The 20,699-nt window shown below is 45.3% G+C and overlaps 1 protein-coding gene and 1 pseudogene across 7 annotated transcripts in view; both read left to right on the top strand.

The window, feature by feature from the left end:
- LOC147348127 (zinc finger protein 445-like) overlaps nucleotides 1-20,699 on the top strand; it is a 76,129-nt gene that overhangs the window by 45,004 nt on the left and 10,426 nt on the right. For 2 of the 7 annotated variants that reach the window (XM_086366319.1, XM_086366317.1), the window contains exons 2-8: nucleotides 833-882; nucleotides 2,773-3,344; nucleotides 5,578-5,746; nucleotides 6,089-6,165; nucleotides 6,440-6,566; nucleotides 8,279-8,389; nucleotides 9,302-14,921. In XM_086366319.1, the coding sequence (XP_086222445.1) occupies nucleotides 2,916-3,344; nucleotides 5,578-5,746; nucleotides 6,089-6,165; nucleotides 6,440-6,566; nucleotides 8,279-8,389; nucleotides 9,302-11,472 (3,084 nt within the window). In that variant the 5' untranslated portion in view covers nucleotides 833-882; nucleotides 2,773-2,915 and the 3' untranslated portion in view covers nucleotides 11,473-14,921. Of the gene's footprint in view, nucleotides 1-832; nucleotides 883-2,772; nucleotides 3,345-5,577; nucleotides 5,747-6,088; nucleotides 6,166-6,439; nucleotides 6,567-8,278; nucleotides 8,390-9,301; nucleotides 14,922-20,699 lie in introns of those variants that run through there. The other 5 variants (XM_086366323.1, XM_086366320.1, XM_086366324.1 and 2 more) reach the window with 4 other exon arrangements.
- Nucleotides 18,203-18,866, top strand: LOC147348129 (TIM double twin CX3C motif protein pseudogene; annotated as a pseudogene).

The following is a 20,699-nucleotide window of genomic DNA, read 5'->3' as shown; positions in this document are numbered from 1 at the left end:
TATTGTGGTATTGATTTGTTTTTCTCTGATGACTATTGTTGTTGAGTATCCTTTGTGTTTTTCAGCCATCTTTATATTTTCTTTGGAGAAAAGATGCTTTGTCCAATTTTACTTCTGTTGTCTTTTTATTATTGAATTGTAAGTTATTTATTTTTTCTAGTGACAAGTCCCTTATGAGATATATGATTTGCACATTTTTTTCCCTCTCTGTGGATTGGCCTTTCACTTTCTTCATGTGCCCTTTGAAACACAAGAATTTTAAATTCAGATGAAGTCCAATTTATCTATTTTTTCGTTTCTTTTTTTGCATGCGGTAGAATCTATTGACTAATCTGTTGTCACAAAATATTGCACTTAAGAGTTTATGATAAGAATATTATAGTTTTAGCATCTGATGTTTAGGTCTTTGATCCATTTTGAGTTAACTTTGGTATACCATCTTATCCAACTTTATTCCATTCATGTAGATATATAGTTGTCCACGTACCATTTACTGAGAAGACTATTCTTACCCCATTTGAGTGGTCTTGGTACACTTGTTAAAACTAAATAGACCATAGATATATGGGTTAGTTTTGGACTCTTAGTTATTTTTCATTGATCTATATGTCTGTCATTATGCCGGTACCATGGTGTCTTGATGCTTTTTTATAAAGTATGTGCTCAGTTGCTAAGTCGTGTCCGACTCTCTGTGACGCCATGGACTGCCACATTCCTCTATTCATGGGATTTTTGAGGCAAGAATACTGGAATGAGTTGCTGTTTCCTCCTCCAGGGAATCTTCCCAACCTAGGGATCAAACTCATGTCTCCTACGTCTCTTGCTTTGGCAGGCGGATTCTTCACCACTGAGCCACTTGGGAAGCCTTTTTTTATAAAGAAGGTAATGAAATTTGTCATTTGAATCTTCCAACTTACTCTCTTTATTTTTAGTGATTCGATTTTTTAAATAGATTATTCTCACTCAAAGCTATTATAAAATATTGCTGTAGTCCCTGTGCTGGGCAATATATGCTTGTAGCTTATTTTATATATAGTAGTTCATATCTCTTAATCCTCTACCTTTATCTTGCCCCTCCACCCCTCCCTCTCCCAGTTGGTAACCACTAGTTTGTTCTGTTTCTGTTTGGTTAATTCATTTGTTTGTTTCATTTTTTAGATTCTATATTATATTTTAATTTTCTAGAGCCCATATTTTTTAGACTCCATATTTACGTGATAACATACAGTATTTTTTTTCTGATTTATTTCACTAAGCATAATGCCCTCCAGGTCCAACCATGTTGCAGATGGCAAAATTTCATTCTTTTTTAGGTTGAATCATACTCTACATCTTCTTTATCCAGTCATCTGTTAATGGACTTGGATTGCTTCCATGCCTTGGCTATTTTTATAATGCTGGTATGAGGATTGGGGTGTATTTATCTTTTTAAATTAGTGTTTTTGTTTTCTTTTTAAGTTTTTATTCATTGATGGCTGTGCTGGGTCTTCATTGCTGCACACAGGCTTTCTCTAGTTGTGGCGAGTGGGGGCCACTTTCTAGTTGCAGTGCTCGGATTCCTCCTTCGCAGCGGCTTCTGTGGTTGTGGAACATGGGCTCTGGGCGGTGCTGGCTTCAGTAGTTGTGATACATGGGCTCAGTAGCTGTGGTACATGGGCTTCGTTGTCCCGAGGCATTTGGGATCTTCCCAGACCCGAGATGGAACCCGTGCCCTCTGCACTGGCAGGCCAGTTCTTAGCCACTGGACTACCAGGGAAGTCCCCAACTTAATCTTTTTCAAGACTGCGTTGTGTATTGTGTGGGTCTCTTGAGTCTCCATATGTTAGGATTAGCTTTTCAGTTTCTGTAAGGAAGCCAGCTGGGATTCTGATAGGGATGTTTTGGAATCTATGGATTAATTTGGACAGTTCAGTTCAGTCGCTCAGTCATGTCTGACTCTTTGCAACCCAATGGACTGCGGTACGCCAGGTACCAACTCCCGGAGCTTACTCAAACTCAAGTCCATTGAGTCGGTGACGCTGTCATCTTAATAGTGCTTTGTGTTGATCCATGAACACAGGATGTCTTTTCATGTATTTAAACCTTTAATTTCTTCTAGCAGTGTTTCGTTGTTTTCAGAGTATAAGTTTTGTTCTTTTGTTAAATTTATTTCTAAGTATTTTATTCTTTTTCATGTAATTGTGAATGGAATTGTTTTCTTTAATTTTGTTTTCGGTTCATTTCTATTATGTAGAAACAGCCATTGTTTTTTTAAAGAAAAAATTTTTTTCTTCCAGTTTTATTGGAATATAATTGACATACAGCACTCTATAAGTTTAAGGTAGACAACATAATGATTTGACAGAGGTACATCATGAAATGATTGTCACAATAAGTTGAGTACACATTCATCATCTCATTTAGATAGAAAATTAAAGAAATAGAAAAGTTTTTTTTCTTGTGATGAAAATTCTTAGGATTTTCATCTTCCTAGCAATTTTTATATATAATGTACAACAGGGTTATTTATATTTATCATGTTGTACATTATATCCCTAGTACTTGTTTGTCTCATAAGTGAAAGTTTGTACCTTTGATTGCCTTCATCCAGTGGTCCCCGCCCCTGCCTTTGGTAACCACAAATATCCCTTTTCCTGGTATGCTTGATCTTGACAGGCTCCACTATGCAAATGTTCATAGGCCCTTTTCTCATAAATCCAAAGATGATCTAACAGCATCTGCTTGCACCTTCCTTCTCACATCTTTCCTGAATGGTAACAGTGATTATTTCAGTCTCTCGCCAGTGACTTCTGATGTCCCAGCAAATGGCGTTGTCCCCAGCGGTGCTGAACAGATACTCCCAAGGGCCCAGCAGTGATAGCCACAACTAATGCAGACTTGGTAGCACTCTGCTGGGAAGACCTTGAACAGGAGTGATGCCTCCAGGCAGGTGGTACGCTGTCCATCCAGCTCAGGCCAAAGCTTCCAGGGAGCGAGGACGCCTTCAGATGGTAAAGAAGGAAGAAGAGGATGAAAGCTACACTTCAGTGCCGGCTGCCAGACCACAGACACTCAACCGTCCTGGCCAGGAGCTGTTCCGCCAGCTCTTCAGGCAGCTTCGCTACCACGAGTCTTCTGGGCCTCTGGAGACCCTGAGCCGGCTCCGGGAGCTATGCCGCTGGTGGCTGAGGCCAGATGTTCTCTCAAAGGCCCAGATCCTCGAGCTGCTGGTGCTGGAGCAGTTTCTGAGCATCCTGCCAGAGGAGCTCCGGACCTGGGTGCAGCTGCATCACCCTGAGAGTGGTGGGGAGGCTGTGGCCTTGCTGGAAGAGCTTCAGAGGGACTTTGATGAGACACCGTGGAGGGTGAGTGTGAGACAGTGTGGGGCGCCCAGTGAACTCTGCCAGTGAGTCCACTTGTGGGGGGAGGGGCTGGACTTCTGAACCCTCACCACGGAGGAGTTCACGGGAAGCCTTCCCTGCTCATTCCATGGCACCGGAACAGAAAAGAACTGGACCCTCAGCCAAGGACCGTTTAGCAGGCAGCTCCTTCCTCCTTCGCAGGGGAATATAAGCTCCAGGAAGAAGAGGGTCTGCAAGTATCCAAAATAACAGTAATGAGGTTTTGGACACATTGACTTACACAAAGTGTATCTCCACATACCTAACTTGACTTGCTACCCATGTGTAAAGTGGAGGTTATCTCTTGCTCAGAAGTAGGAAAGTTAGTGTCAGGATCCTTGGTTTCTAAATACATATTGATGAGACCTAGAAGAGCAGTCTACATGTGTCATCTTATCTCTTTCTCAGTAAACTTTTGAAGATTTGTTCTGTGTGGGGGAGATGGGATAGATGAATGGTGAGGGGCAGCCTGGGGCTAGGAACATCCTTGAGTGCCTGCCATGGGCCCGTCCTGCGCTTGGTGCTGGGGGACGGAGCTGACAGTCCCGGGGCTGGCAGCGGAGCGGCGAAGCAGTTCAAGTGCACCCGTGAGCTCCTCTGCCCCACACAGGCCCGCCTCTCGGTGCTTCTCCTACCTTTGAGGTTTTTGTGTTTAAGGAGTATTTTATCATTTTTGTAGGCTTTTAAAAATTTTTATATAATGTGTGTAATTCTTCATATATGATTCATTCATGCATAAATGAAGGTTATGTTTAAGATTTATGAAACAAAAGTTTAAGACACTTTTCCCCTAAAAGTAAAATAAAAATTGGATCAATAAATCCTCTGAATGTGGTCTCTGACATGGTCTACCAGCAGTATATGGTAACAGATGTTAAAAGAGAAAACCTCTTTGCTCAGTATTGGGTACTATTTTTTAAAATCTGAAAGAACATTTATAATTTTTACCGAAAACAATGAGATGTTCAAAATGACCTAAAGATAACTTTTAAAGCAAATAAGGTACACAGTAGGTACAAAATTGTGGCTCGAGTATATTCAAATCAGGTAGGACAAAGTGTGTGGTTTAAAAATCGATGAAAACATAGTCAAATGAGCAGAAAGGGGTTATCTGGTTGAAAGTTAGTTAGGAATTTGAAAACAGAAAACAGGCTGGTAAAAAGCCTACCAAATTCTAAAAAATGAGCAGAAATACTCAAGATGCATATAAAATTACAGAATCCCCTTATAGTTTATCAGACTTACCAAAATGTGAGAAACTGGTGCCTGAGAGTTTGTCCTTAAAGTCATTTGTGCTGTTGTTGCTTTATTTTCCCTTTGGTGGGATTTGGGAGGAATAGGAGATAAATTGCTATGATGGCTGTATCCTCTTAAGGCTGTAGCTGTGTCTTAGATATTTGATGGCCTCAGGCTAAGATCCATCCAAATCAGTACAGAGAATGTTTTGGCCACAGGACCAGAAAAACCTAAAGTTCATTGACTGCAGCTTCCTATGCTCACTTCTGTGTCAGGAGTAGCCTTACTTCGAGAGACCAGGACTTTTGAAGTCCCAGCACAAAGGCTGCATCTCCAGGTCTCGGCTTGCGTGGGCACTGCCCATTTTTTTTGCTCCTGAGACCTTTTCTTGTGTGCGTCTATAGCTGGCACTCACAGTTAGCATTGCTGCTCCAGTGGTATTATTCTTTCACTCAGGTTTACAGTCTGGGAGTCTTGCTGCCTTTTTGAGGTCACTTGGCATAGTATTACCTAGAGCAGTGTCTGACACTTGGTAGATATTATCCGGCTGCATCTCTGCTGTCAACCATTATCAGTTTACCTCTCAGGGAGGAATCTCTTCTCTCATTTCTAAGTTCCAGGCCAGGGGTGGGGCTGAGGGCTAGGGGGCAGGTATCACTGTAGCACCCAAGGTTGGAACAGCAGTACTGTCACTGACCAACCAGGCGCTTTCCTGTGTCGAGTGAGAATCCGGCTCTACCTGTCTCTGCATGGCCCTTATTAGAGCCCAGGGAGGTGGAGGGGTGAGGGGGATCCTTCCTGGGCTTTCTGGTCCTCCTTTCTGTTCTGCCTGTAGGTAATAAAGGGCCCAGCTCACCGTTTCCTGGGCCTCTGCCTTTTAGAGATCAGCCGGGTGGCCTGTTCTCTGCGTGTGCTTTCTGATTCCTACAGGGATCCTCTCACAACATTTTCTTCTTGCCAGGACCCAGCCCCTGCCCAGAGCCCAGATGTGCATTGGATGGGCACAGGAGCCCTGCGAGCCGCACAGATATGGCCCCCTGCTTCACCTCTCAGGAGCGGCTCGGCTCTGGGGGACCACCTGCAGCCTCCCTATGAAATAGGAGTGCGTGACTTCCTGGCTGGGCAACCCGGTACTTGCTGCCCGGCTCTAAGATCCCAGCCTGTGCCACACTTCCCGAACCTCCTATGATACCGTCTTTCCACCCTCTGTCCTCTCACTAGAATCCCTTCTGTCCTGGCCTTGAGCTCTGTGTCCTTTTTATCCTTCTGTGACCCACGTGTACCTGACTTTTCCTCCCATTGCACCCCCTGCTCCCTGACCCCAGCAGACATGGGGGAAATTTGAAATGGGCATTTAAAACAGCCCATACCTGCTTGCGGGGCCCAGGAGTCCTCTATGTGGGGGGAAGAGTGGGCTTCTCAGTGGGACGCTGGAACCGGGCTGCCCTTTCTCACAGCTCTTTCTTCTTCAGATCCTCCTGCTGCACAGGTGCCTGCCCTTTGCTCGAAGGAGGGATGCGCAGACAACCAGGTGACAGCCCAGCCTCAGGTGAGCCACAGGACCTTTGAGCCTTCCTGCTGTCCCACCGTTGCTGCCTAATGGGGTAGCTGCAGCTCTCCCTTGTCCTGGGTCTTTCTGTCCAGTGACCTCACATCCCAGAGACCAGATTCTCCCCCTGGAGCCCAGAGCTCTTGTGCTGGGTGATTACCTTCCCTTTCATCTTGACCAGATCCATCCTGTACTCAGAGCCAGCCCCACTTCCCCACTCTAAAAGCTGGGAGCTGTGGAGTGGTTCTCAGGCATTGGACTGTGTTTTTTCCAGGGGACTATGACTTTCAAGGATGTGGAGGTGACCTTCTCCCAGGATGAGTGGGGATTGCTGGACGCTTCTCAGAGGAACCTGTACAGGGATGTGATGCTAGAGAATTATGGAAACATGGCTTCTGTGGGTAAGGTGTCACTGTCACCATCTTCCGCCTGCCTCTAGTTCTGCCTCCATAGTTCTCATTGTGGTGCCAGGAAGGGGTCCTGACCTGAGTCTGGGTCCTGTCTGTCTCACTACTAACCAAATCACTTAATCCATTACTTCAGTCTTCCTCCTTAAAAATGGGGATATATTGCCTGTCCTGCTGAGATACTGTAAAAAATTAAAAGTCGTATGTGTCAAGTTCCTGGTTTATTCAGGCCTCAAAAAAAAGTTAGCTGATTTATCTGATTGAGTTGTCACTTGTTGTCACTTGGTTCTGGAGAATCCTAGCAGTCCTTTTGTCTGTGCCTTATCTCATCTCAAGCTGGTTTTGGAAAAGGCAGAGGAACCAGAGATCAAATTGCCAACATCTGCTGGATCATTGAAAAAGCAAGAGAGTTCCAGAAAAACATCTATTTCTGCTTTATTGACTATGCCAAAGCCTTTGACCATGTGTATCACAATAAACTGTGGAAAATTCTGAAAGAGATGGGAATACCAGACCACCTGACTTGCCTCTTGAGAAACATGTATGCAGGTCAGGAAGCAACAGTTAGAACTGGACATGGAACAACAGATTGTTTCCAAATGGAAAAGGAGTACATCAAGGCTGTATATTATCACCCTGCTTATTTAACTTCTATGCAGAGTACATCATGAGAAACGCTGGGCTGGAAGAAGCACAAGCTGGAATCAAGATTGCCAGGAGAAATCTCAGTAACCTCAGATATGCAGATGACACCACCCTTATGGCAGAAAGTGAAGAACTAAAGAGCCTCTTGATGAAAGTGAAAGAAGAGAGTGAAAAAGTTGGCTTAAAGCTCAGCATTCAGAAAACTAACATTATTGCATCCGGTCCCATCACTTCATGGCAAATAGATGGGGAAACAGTGGAATCAGTGGCTGAGTTTTATTTTTTGGGGGTCCAAAATCACTGTAGATGGTGATTCCAGCCATGAAATTAAAAGACGCTTACTCCTTGGAAGGAAAGTTATGACCAACCTAGATAGCGTATTAAAAAGCAGAGACATTTCTTTGTTGACAAAGGTCCGTCTAGTCAAGGCTATTGTTTTTCCAGTAGTCATGTGTGGATGTGAGAGTTGGACTATAAAGAAAGCTGAGCGCCGAAGAATTGATGCCTTTCAACTGTGGTGTTGCAGAAGACTCTTGAGAGTCCCTTGGACTGCAAGGAGGTCCAACCAGTCCATCTTAAAGGAGATCAATCCTGGGTGTTCATTGGAAGGACTGATGTTGAAGCTGAAACTCCAATACTTTGGCCACCTGACGTGAAGAGCTGACTCATTTGAAATGACCCTGATGCTTGGAAAGATTGAGGGCAGGAGGAGAAGGGATGACAGAGGATGAGATGGTTGGATGGCATCACCAACTCAGTGGACATGAGTTTGGATAAACTCCGGGAATTGGTGATGGACAGGGAGGCCTGGCATGCTGCGGTTCATGGGTTCGCAAAGGGTCAGACATAACTGAGTGACTGAACTGAACTGAACTATCTTGTCTCTGCTCAGAACTGTCAGAAAGAAATCCCTGTCTGGGCATCCTGCCCTGACTTTCTCCACTGGCCTCCTGGGCTTCCCCTCCTCCCCATCAGGAGCTCAGTCCTGAGAGGGTCCTGGAGAGTAGTTCTGCCTGGTTCATCTACTGTCCAGTCACATCCCCTTCTTTTCTCTTCTGCAGTGGGGCCATTCACCAAACCTGCTCTCATCTCCTGGCTGGAGGCAAGGGAGCCATGGGGCCTGAATGTCCAGGGAGTTCAGTTTAAGGGGAATCCAGGTGCTGCCCCTGCAGGTGAGTTCCAGAGAAATGACCAGGTCTTGCTCCTTTCACATCTGCTCTTCTGTTTCTTAAGGTCTTTGACACTATGAAAATCGTGGGAGACTCTTTCTGTTGTTTGCTAGAAGGAAGAGCCTTAGCAGTGTTGCTAATAAATGTTGGGTGCTTGGGCTTCTCCCCTCCAGAGTGGCCTCTTAGATGTTGGTTTTCAGCCTTTCCCCTCACCCAGAAGCCCTCTCAGGAGCAGCTCTTGCCCACAGGACAGCATCACTGTCATCTTGTCCATTCACTGATGCTCCTCCTCAGCCCTGTACTGCTCTGCCCTTCCTGCTCCTGGCACCCCCTCATCCCACTTTTGCTGCTGTTCTTTGCTTGGTCCTTCCCCTGTGGTCAGCTTGCAGCCCTTGCAGCCAGCTCTCCTCAAGCCCTTCCTCTCAGCTCTTGAGGACCTTCCTGTCATGTGTGCGTGTCATGCTTCCTCTCCCCTCTCTCGCTGTTTAACACTCCCTTCTCAACCCTTTCGGTTTTCCCCTGGATTTGATCCCTGCATATGGCCAGCTGGTGTACCCATCTTGCTTCTGCTCTCCCCTTTCTGTCATCTGGAATACCCCTCCATGTTTTGCCTTATCCCTGACTGTTTTTGTAAAGCTACTGGCAGTCAGGCAAAAGCCTCACCACCTAAGTTCATGACATTTTTTGGTCCCTTGGTGCTTTCTGTATTTCCAAGTATGGGAAAAGAGAACATTCTTTAGTCCCCCCCCCCACCCCCACCTTTTTTTTTACACCACACCTAGTGGCTTATGGGATCTCAGTCCCCTTACCAGGGATTGAACGTGGGCCATGGCAGTGAAAGCCTGGAATTCTAACCACTGGGCAACCAGGGCACTCCCAAGAATAGTACATTCTCTTATGTTTTATTTGTGTCAGGAGATGAGCTCCATGTGAAAACAGACAAGTTCATCTTAAAACCTGAACCTTTGGAAGAAGCAGTAACCTTAGCCATGCCATCAGGATGTCATGGTGCAGCGACTGTTTCTGAGGGACCAGGGCTCAGAGAATCCATTGCACAGAAGAGCGGGTTAAAGGAACGATGTGGAAACCCCACACAAGTGAGAGTTAAGAAAGAAGAGACCAATTCCAGCCATGGGGCAGGGAAAGACTGCGAAGATTCAGGAAGAAGTAATAGTCTTCATCTAAGACATATTACGTATTTAAGAGGACCCAGAAGAAAGCAGTCCCTTAAACATGGCTATGGCAAACACTTCAGGGGAAGTTCCTACCACTATGACTATAAGGAGTATGGGAAAGGGCTCAGACGCATGATGGGTGGGTTCAGCCTACATCAGAGAATTCATGCTGGACTGAAAGGCAAGGCCAAGGATGCGCATGGGAAGGACTTCAGCCTTAGTTCCCATCACCAACACGGGCAGAATCTTCACGTGGTGGGGACGCTGTATAAGTGCAGCGACTGCGGGAGGACCTTCAGTCGTAGCTCCCACCTTGTATGTCATCAGAGACTCCACACTCAAGAGAAGCCTTTTAAATGCAGGGCATGTGGGAAAGCCTTCAGGTGGAGCTCGAACCGGGTGCGACATGAGAAAATTCACACCAGACTGAAACCGTATAAGTGCAGTTTATGTGACAAAGCCTTCCGTCGTATGTCTGTCTACCGCCTGCACCAGGAAACCCATGCTAAGCAGAAATATCTTGAATCTACTCAGGATGAAGAAGCTCTGACCTGTGATTCAGATTTTGATCATCATTTGAGAGACCAAAGTGGGGAGAGACTCTTTGACTGCAGCCAGTGTAGGAAATCCTTCCACTGTAAATCATACATTCTTGAACATCAAAGGATTCACACCCAGGAGAAACCCTATAAATGTCCCAAATGCAGGAAAACATTTAGGTGGAGGTCCAACTTCACTCGTCACATGAGACTGCACCAGGAAGAGAAGTTCTATGACCTGGACAAATGTAGAGAAGAGTTGAGGCAGACCTCCAACTCCAGCCAGCCCCAGAGCGCCCCCACCATGGAAAAAGCTCTTGTGTGTCAGCAGTGTGGGAAAACTTTCATTCGAAAGAAGACTCTCATCAATCATCAGAGAATTCACACAGGCGAGAAACCATACCGATGCCACGAATGTGCAGAAGAGTTTCCTCACAGGTCGGCCTACATTGTTCATAAGAGGCAGCATGCCACCAAAAGAAAACCTGAGGATGCACCCTCGTTTAGTCATGATAGAGCGTTCCAAGTTCCTCAGACCAGTCCCACCACAGAGGAGCCCTACAAATGCAGCCAGTGTGGCAAAGTCTTCCGCAATCATTCGTTCCTCCTCATCCATCAGAGAGTTCACACCAGAGAGAAGCCTTATAAGTGCAAAGAGTGTGGGAAATCTTTCAGATGGAGTTCTAACCTCTCCCGACATCAGAGGACTCACTCTTTGGGAAAACTGGATGAGTACTCCGAAAGCGAAGATGCTCTAAATCTTCAGTCACAAGTCCTCACTGGTGCAAAACCTTTTCAGTGCCAAGAATGTGGGAAAAACTTTACACGTAAAAGAAGTCTTTTAGATCATGAGGGAATACACAGTGGAGAGAAGCGCTATAAATGTAACCTGTGTGGGAAATCTTATGACAGAAATTATCGCCTTGTTAATCATCAGAGAATCCACACTAAAGAGAGACCGTTTAAATGTCAGTGCTGTGGGAAAGATTTCATTGGAAAACATACCCTCTCCATTCATCAGAGAAAACACATCAGAGCAGCCCAGTCTGAAAATGGTGTGGCTGGGCTGTCTTCCTGCCAGGAGACAGGGGTAAAGTTACATGAATTAAAATCAGGTCAGGAGAATCCTCTTGAAGATGATGAGAAAACTTGTGATCAGAGATCTGAACTCCCTGGACTCCAGGACATACCCACTCGGGGAAAGTGCCACAAATGTAGCACATGTGGGAAAACTTTTAGCAAGAGCTCACAACTCATCAGCCACAAGAGATTCCATACTCGGGAGAGGCCCTTCAAATGCAGAGTGTGTGGGAAGACCTTTAGGTGGTCTTCAAACTTGGCTCGGCATATGAAAAACCATATTAGAGATTAACTTGTGGTCTAACAGTTGGGGAGAGGGGGTCCTGGTTATCCTACTGGAGAACCCCTGATGGTAGGGGATGTGGGGCAGACCTTCACAGAGTGCCCAATCCTTATTTGGAAGCTTGTGGCAGAGAATCCTGAGGATTCAAAAATGTAGAGCAGCTCCATCCTACTGCTGGAAAATGAGATGCTGGGGAAGAGCCTCAGTGCATTCCAGAAGGAGGTTTGGGCCCCTTGGAGTAGGCTTCACACTATGGCCTGGAGTTTCCCCCCAGCCAGATTTTCTTCTGTAACTCTGAAGGGAGAGACCATTGTACTTCGTGATGGTTCAACAGAATGTCCATGGCATGGTAGGCTGTGGCTGCTGGGAAGGGTCCAGTTGGAGCCTTAGTTTGCCTTTGAGTGTGACTTACAATGGTGTCTAGTCCATTTGACCTAAAAAGCACCACCAGCAGCAAGAACTAGTGTCTCCAGATACCTCCAGGGGAGTTCCGGCTGTGCCTTCAATCTTCACAGCTGACTTTGGGTCTTTGCTGTGGGCATAACAGTTTGTCTCAGCTGCAAGTGGAGGAGAACAGGGTCCTGGGCTTGATCATCTGGAGAATGAAGCTCTCCCATCGCCAGCTCCATCCCCCAGGTCTGAATGGACAGCAGCGGTCCATCTGCTAAATAAGTGCATCAGGCATCTTCCATATGCCAGGCCCTGTCGTGTGGGCCATAGACCCAGCAGGGGACTGGAGCAAAAAAGTCTGCCATCTTGGATCTTTACAGACAATAAGCAAATGAGATATATGTAGTATTTGGGGTGATGATATGTGTTGTGGATGGAATGAATCAGCAGAGTGAGAGGGAATGCTGGGTTGGAAGGTGGATTGGGATTTTAAATAGGCTGGTCAGGGAGGGTGTCAACTGAGGAGGTCAGATTTGAACAAGGACCCAAAGGAGATCATGGAGGAAGCCACGTAGGTCCCTTGTTCCTACTCAGGAGCCTTCACAGGAGGTAGTCTCCTTAGGGAATGGCCTGTAGGCCCCTGAACCAGAGTGAAGTGAGCCATCTGGAAGCGAGAAGCCCAGAAAGGTAGATGGCCAAGCCAGGTGAGCATCATGGGTCCTTGCTGGGCCTTGGCTTCCTCAGAGGGGAACTTTTGGACAGTTTTGAGTAGAGGATTATGGTCTGAATCTGAACCATTACAGAATGTAGTTCAGACTCAGAGTCTCACGTGTTGAGGGCCCAAGGTCATGGGAAGGGCCTCAGAGTCATCAGGTGTGTGTTCCTGGCTTGCTATACCTTTTCTTGGCAGGATGATCTTGGGTGAATCACTGAACATTGGCATCTAAAATTAGAGTGGCTGACTCTGCTACCCAGCTCTTGGGATTGGTGAAAAGGAGGCTTGACTTACTAAGATTCTGGGTTAGGAGTCTGATCTCTAGACCAGAGCTTCACTGAGCTGTAGGTCCCATGTCAGTTGACACTATAGACACAGAAATACCCCTTTTCTGTCCATCTTTTCATCCCCCTGCTCCTTGTGCCACCTGGTACTTCATAGAGTTCCTGCCCCAGTAGGGGTGTTTCTACTGCCATTTTTATAAAATGATAAATATTTATTTTTAAACATTCAAGTCAGATTTTTAAAAATGTAAAGAGTGAAGTAAAAGTCAACAGAAATCCCTCTGTACTGAGGTATAAACCTTTAATATTTTGGGATTGTACTGATGCAGTCTGAGTTTTAAAATAATCATGTAAGTAGTATATGATTATGATAGAAATATTAGTATGTACAGATTTACTAAAAGGAAAAGTCTGACTACTTGGAGCTAACTGCTAAACATTTTGGCGTAATCAGTGTTGAATTTAACTTCATTAGTCTTCCCTGAACACCCCTGGGCTGACCTGACTCGGGCTGTTCCTTTCACGTGGAGTGCCACGCTCCTGTCTGATCTGGCCCAGGTCTCCACTCTTTCAGTCCCAGCCTTCCCTGACCCTTGTCCCTCTAGGCATTCTCCTCTGGTCCCACCTCTCCTCGTGCCTGTATATTGCTCTGTTGGGTGTTGTCTGGGTTTCCAAAAGTTATTCCCATTATTGTAGCCAGACTGAGTACTCCAGAAGCCAGGTTTGGGTGTTTTTTTTCCGGGCAGAGTAGATTTTGCACAAAGTTGCCTCTTTGAAGGAATGTAGAACTGAATTCATTATTTTAGCTAAGTCAGGATTGGAACTTTTCGAAGGTGTTTGTGAGTGAAATGTTGACTGGAGACTGCCCACAAGCGCGCCTGCTACTTGGGAGCCCAGCCACTGGTGTCTCCGAGCCAGAGGGGACCCAGTTGACTGCCTTGGCCATCCGTGCTCACCTCACACCTGGCCTGGCCTGGAGAACATACCCCTTCTTCCAAACCTGGCCCGCGTTCTCCCACTCCCTGGGAGGAACTGAAATTAGGGCTCATGGGAGCCAGATGGGCTGGGACTCCACAGAGGGGTGGATATCAGGAGATGTTTCAGGCAAGTGTTCAGTGTGGTTGGTCTCACCCTTGCTGACAGAACCTGTCAGTCCAGGCAGAGGTGAGTGTAGAGAAGAACGTGCAGGAAATGTAAATTGATGTGGATCATCTTATACTCATGAAGTTGGCTAATTTTTAGAAGCCCTTGTGTGGGTAAGTGTATGGTACATGGGAACTCACTGCTGTGGGAATGGAAATTGTGACAACTGCTGTGCCAAGCAATATGTAAAATCTGGTAAAATTGTGTATATTCTGCCACCCAGAATTCTACTCCTGGATAAACCCTAAAGTAACTCCATTTGAAGAAGGAAATGTGTCTCTGACTGTTCATTGCAGTACTGTGTAGATAGCAAGATTAGGAGAAGCCTAAATTTCCATCAGCAGAAGAACAGGTTGTTTTTGGTAAGTGAATATGAAAGAACTAGAGTTACATCTTTCAACATAGATGAATCAAAAATGATGCAGAGAAAGCTGGAGAAGCTGCACACCATTTATGTAAAGTTAAACATACTGTGTATCTGTGGGCACATTATTTAAACTTACTCGTGTTTCACTTTTTCTGTAAAATGAGATAGTAGTGCCAACCTCACCGGGTGATGGGGGAGGGGGACAGTTAATGAACTAATGCATGTAAACTGCTTAGAATAGTGGCGGGCATGTAAGCATTGTTGGCATAAGGTAGCCAGTGTTACTGTTTTACACAATAATATATTTCCTGTGATTCAAGTTATATGAGATGAAGAGTGTAAAATCCTGTGTTAGAATGATGTGTGAAAGCCATGCTCTGCCTTCCCAGAGCAGGAGTTGCTGATGGAAGCAGGGAGGGTACATGGAGGTTTCAGTTGTGTTTTCTTTCTTTTAAAATGTTGATGTAGTTGGGTCCGCATGTTGATTTAATGGGATATGTGATGGGTTCTTTTCTAACTGTGTGTTTAAGATATCTCAAAATAAAAGTATTTTTAAGCATGGGCTCTGCCATTTCATGGTTTTTTAGAAATCCTGGCTCTGCCATTTATGTGGTGTTTCCTAGAGCAGGCCATCCCTTCTCTCAAGGCTTCAGGTTCCGTGCCTACAGAAATGGAGGGCAGCACAAGTGGCTCCTAGTCAAGGAGTGGATCGACAGGTCTGGAACATCCCCAGCGGTAAACCAGGCAGCAGCTAGAAAGAGTGGGGATGTTCTCCATGTACTGACATGTAATCTTCAAGACCTGCAGTTTAATTTAAAAGGATGTTATACGCTGTGTCTCCTTTAATTCCTCCTTGCCTAAAAATAACAAGTGATATCAGAAGCTGTAGCCTGGGATCCTGTGGATGGAAGATGGTTCATCATCCATTGCTCTGTTTTCGGGTAGTGAGTAGGTTTACACACCAAACACCCTTCTTTTTAAGTTAATGCTAAGCCAGCTAAGAAGAGCAAAGAGGCTGAACCTTTTATCAGCCAGGTTAGAGTCAGGAGCCAGAAACCATGTCAGTTATTTTAACAAAAAATTTGCAGAGAACTTTTCGCTAGATCTCTCTAAGTAAAAAGGCAAAAAGAGAAAGCTGAGGTATCACGGAGGTAGTTACTGTGAGGAGCTACCACCCACAACTGGAGGAGCTGAGAGAACCTGGCCTCATTGTGGATGTTTGCCCACCGACGGATTTCAGGCTCTGCCCGCATTTTGCCTTGCATCTGGACAAGCTGAAAAGAAATCCCAAGCACACCGTCTCAGCTTTCAAGATGACCAGGTTTATGCCAACCCTGAGCTTTTCAGTTGTACTGGAATCCTCACCCCTAACCACAATAAAAACCAGAGCCACTCACCCCTCCTTTTTTCAAGGCAAACCACCTGACTTTGGTACCTGTCCTGCTGTCACCACAGACCCTCATTGTGTGAATAATAAACTTTCATAACCTTTTGATATGTTGTGATGTCATTAGTTTCAGCATCTGAACCAGTTTTAGATGGTGGTATTGTATTGATTCCACCTCTACAGGGCAAGCTACAAAGCGGGAACCAAGAGGAGTGGTTTGAACTGTTAAAAGATTAGGTAGACATTGCAAGTGAACCCCTGTGGGACTGAATTCAGACCTGTGAGAAGGAGAGCACAGCTGGGCCGGACTCTCCTGCTACTACCAGAAGGAATTGCCGCAGAAGGAAGAAGCATTGGGAACAGAAAGCAGTGCCCACCAAAAGCAAGAAGGAACAAGTCTCCTCTTCCTCCTATGTTAGGATTCACCAGAGGATCAGAATCAATAGGATATGTGTGTGTGTATATAAATAGAATAAAATTGGCTCATGTGGTCCAAAATTCGCTGAGTGGGCCAGCAGGTTGGAGATCCAGGAGAGCCCATATTCCAGTTCCGCCCAAAGGCTGTTTGCAGTAGAACCTGAAAGAGCTGATTTTGCGGGTGAAGTTGGTAGACAGTCTGCTAGAGTATTCTTGGTTGCCTGGGAAGGCCAGTCTTTGTTTTATTCCAGCATTCAACTGATAAGAACAGGCCTGTCCACATTATGGACAGTAATCTGCTTTACTCACACAGCCCACCGATTTAAGTGTTAATCGCATCCAAAAAAACACCCTTACAGAGTAATATCTGACCTAATGTTTGTGGCCTAGACAAGCTGGCACACAAAATGAGTCATCACATCCTCCAGTATTGAAGCTTCTCTCTCATACTCATTGATTGCAGAACCTAATGAAACCAGCAGGCAAGGCAGAGACGAGGATTGCAGAATTCCAATCCCGTCATCACAGAGCATCTCTAGAAGGGCAGGTTTGAAGCAGAAAGATAATAAGCTAATAAATGATGCAACTTTGCTGAAGTATTTTTAAAATTCCTAGGATATTTGACTTAAAATTTTGAGGCTGATAATACTTGTTGAGGAAATTTTGTGTTAAGTTGTAGACAGTTGGTCACTTAAAGGTGTGAATTATGTCATCAGTTGGTTTTACCCATTGACGTAATAGCTGTTGACTGACCTTATCTTGCTGTAATGAACTCAATGAAAGTCTCAGGAAGAGTTTCTCAAAATTAAGAACACAGTTAAGAGTATTCCTCTTCATGAACATTTATTTTACAAGGTTCAATAAATTAATAAATTTAATAAGAGAAATCTGTGACTTTAACCAGAGAAGGCATTGGCACCCCACTCCAGTACTCTTGCCTGGAAAATCCCATGGACGGCAGAGCCTGGTGGGCTGCAGTCCGTGGGGTCACTAGGAGTCGGACACAACTGAGCGACTTCCCTTTCACTTTTCACTTTCATGCATTGGAGAAGGAAATGGCAACCCACTCCAGTGTTCTTGCCTGGAGAATCCCAGGGACGGGGGAGCCTGGTGGGCTTCCATCTATGGGGTCACACAGAGTTGGACATGACTGAAGCGACTTAGCAGCAGCAGCAGCAGCAGTGACTTTAACAAAACACAGCACGGAATCCAGATTTGCCTCAAATGGAGCAGTGACCTGGATAAGACCCCAACAGAGCACAGGGGAAACCAGACAGTGGAGTCCTAGAACCAATTAAAAAGGCGAAAAGGCAAGGATGCTTCCATTTACATTCATGATTGAGCTATCTTTGTTGCCCAAATGACCTGGGAGCACATCAGTTCATGCCTTTCACTATTAAATCTGTATCAGATCTTTCACTATTAAATCACTATTAAAGGCAAGGAGAACGTGTACATCTCAGGTGTACGGGTTAAGATTCATAGGATATTAATGTGGTTTCAATAGATGGTTCCTATTGGTGTGAATTAAAGAATCTGATAAATATATTGAATAGAGGTAGAAAAAATTGGTCTAAGTATGGATGTTTTCCCTCTGCAACTTAAGATTTGAATGAGAGCAGAAAACAGACTGCCTTCAGATACATCATTGTGGCTTATTTAAAATGGCCATGGAAGATTCTCCCTTGGTGAGAGTCAGTCCAAGGAGGCAATACGTATATAGAACAATACTAAGTACTGACATCAGCAATCCAAGAGAAACATGCTTTTAGAGTCACGCAGATATTTCCACATAATAGTTGGACACATGAATCTTATTCATGTAGAAGTATAAAGTTGTTGGGAAAATCCACAGGTTTTCCTTCTTGGTCCATTTACAATTAATTATATACATTTAAATGTTCTATCATCAGATCCACAGCTGAGAAGCTTATTCTGTCAAGGTGCAGTCTAATGTGAACATAAGCAGGAACTTTTATGTCTTAAGGCTGATTCATGTGAACATATGGCAAAAACCACCACAATATTGTAATTAGCCTCCAATTAAAAAGTCACATGAGAAAAAAAGAAATAGAAGTTATATATAAGCAGAAAGTCTAGTCTGAGTCCACATGGACGCTGGCATAGCCAGGAACCGCGCGGGTCGCCATGGTGGAGCTGCAGCAGCTCCGAGTGCAGGAGACAGTGGACTCCATGGTGAAGAGTCTGGAGAGGGAAAATATCTGGAAGATGCAGGGCCTCATGCTCCGGTGCAGCACTGGCTGTTGCAAAGACAGCCAGGCGTCCATGCAGCAAGTGCACCAGTGCATTGAGCACTGCCATGCATCTCTGGCTCAAGCCCAGGCCCTGGTGACCAGCGAGTTGGAGAAGTTCCAGGACCGCCTGGCCCGGTGCACTACATACTGCAGTGACAAAGCCAAAGATTCAATAGATGTGGGGAGTGAGGAGCTTCAGGTGAAGTGGCGGCTGGAGACCTGCGTGACCAAGTATGGATGATCATGTGAACCTCATCCCAACCATGACCAGGAAGATGAAGGAATCTCTCTCATCCATTGGGAAATAGCTGTCTGCTAGTGGCCATCAAGGGTGAGGGCAGGAATCGATTTAAAAAGAGGAATGGGGATTTGGGTCTTTTAAGGAAAGCTGATGAATGAGGAAATTAAGGATGGCAGCAAGTCTGAGGCCTGTGTTTCTTTGCTCTGAACGCTGGTTCCTTTGTGTTTCAATCCTAGAAAGTGAAGTGGAAAAACAACTAAAATTTGGGTCACAGATAGCTCAGGAGGTTTTTTGTGAGCCTGAATTTCATGTGGCAAGTGCTTCTGTTGGCAATAGGGAGTCTCCCTTGTACCACACCAGGGCCCAGATTCTCTTACTGTACCGATACCAAGAGGCTGGCAGGTTCATCTAACCTGCTTATGGTCTAGTGGACTATGAGAAGAGGTGTTTCTGTTTGTTGCCCACCTGCTGTTTACCAGAAGGATCACTACAACTTTTCCCGCAAATTAATAAAACCCATGCAGTCACTAATTTAGAAAGGGACAGGGGGTTTCTAGGGATTTTGTTTTGCTTGGTTTTGTTTCATAGACAAGGGCATGATGTTAATTTAAGATGTAAAGTTGGGAGAGGCAGTTTGGATAAAAACTTTGAAAGGGTCCCTGCAGATACTCATTTCTGACCATCAAGATGTGGCTGTGTATTTCTTAAAATTTTCACACTACATTTTTCAGCATTTGTCTCTAGAGCTGAGTTTCTTGGGAGCACCATATAATGGGATCTTGTGTTTTAATCCATCTAGCCACCCTGTCTTTTGGTTGGTGAATTTAATTCACCTAAAATTTAGGATAGTTACTGATATATGAAGACTTATGACTGCCGTTTTATCTTTTGTTTTTTGGTTGCTTTATATTTCTGTTGTTTCTTCTTCCTTGTGTTTCTGTCTCCAACTCTCTGAAAGATTCCATATGCAACTGGTATGGCTGCTGCTGCTGCTGCTAAGTTGCTTCAGTCATGTCCGACTCTGTGCGACCCTACAGACGGCAGCCCACCAGGCTCCCCCATCCCTGGAATTCTCCAGGCAAGAACACTGGAGTGGGTTGCCATTTCCTTCTCCAATGCATGAAAGTGAAAAGTGAAAGTGAAGTCACTCAATCTGACTCTTCACGACCCCATGGACTGCAGCCTACTAGGCTCCTCCATCCATGGGATTTTCCAGGCAAGAAGACTGGAGTAGGGTGCCATCGCCTTCTCCGATTGGTGTGGCAGAGGCCACTAAATGTTCCCTATGGTTTGGATTCCTTTCATTTTCAATGGTAGAAGGCTTATCTCTTTATAGGACTACTGAAGTGAAAGACTCTAGGTCCCAGCCTTTTTTCAGTGTATACCCTCATCATTTTCTGAATAATCATATATTTTTTTGAAACAGGAAACACGTAGTAGCCAAAGACTAACACACTGGACATTATTTTTTTAATTATCTAAAATAATTATATGTATATAAAATGATAAAAAGAATTGAAGAAAGCCTTCAAAATTAGATTTTGAGAAATTTTAAAGATCAAACCAGGTCATGATTAGTGTCCGGCTGGAGGCCTCTGAGGATCCTGTGGAGCATCCTGTGAGTAAGGCTAACCACCTGGAAGATGACTTTCTCCGGGCTGAAGGATGTCAGCTTCAGGGACAAATCATGAAAGTAGGAAAGCCCCTGCGCTGGGACAGTGCCTTGTGGGGAGGGGAACGTAGCGGGCAGTGGCTGAGGGGGTGGTATGGATGGCCTGCAAAGTGGAGGAGGGCCTGTATCTGGCAGCGATGCAGGTCTGTTGAGAGTAGCAGGCACCTGGTCAGCACCTGGAGAGTAGCCAGGGCTCTTTGGGCCACTTTTTCTCGGAGAGGCAGAAGCAGGGGATGCTACTGGACCCCATGTCTGTGTAGGGACAATAGGTGGGCCTCTGGGACAGGGGGGAACCACATCCCCAGCCCCGCATCCAGATGGGGGTTCACATGCCAGGTTCAGCAGACAAGCAGGAGACAGTGCTG

Source organism: Bos grunniens, chromosome 22 (assembly GCF_055505025.1).
Source record: "Bos grunniens cultivar Pamir isolate PY7600 chromosome 22, Bosgru_T2T1.0, whole genome shotgun sequence".
Classification (NCBI taxonomy): domain Eukaryota; kingdom Metazoa; phylum Chordata; class Mammalia; order Artiodactyla; family Bovidae; genus Bos; species Bos grunniens.
Note: the sequence above shows the minus strand (reverse complement) of the source record. Positions and strands in the feature narration are given on the sequence as shown.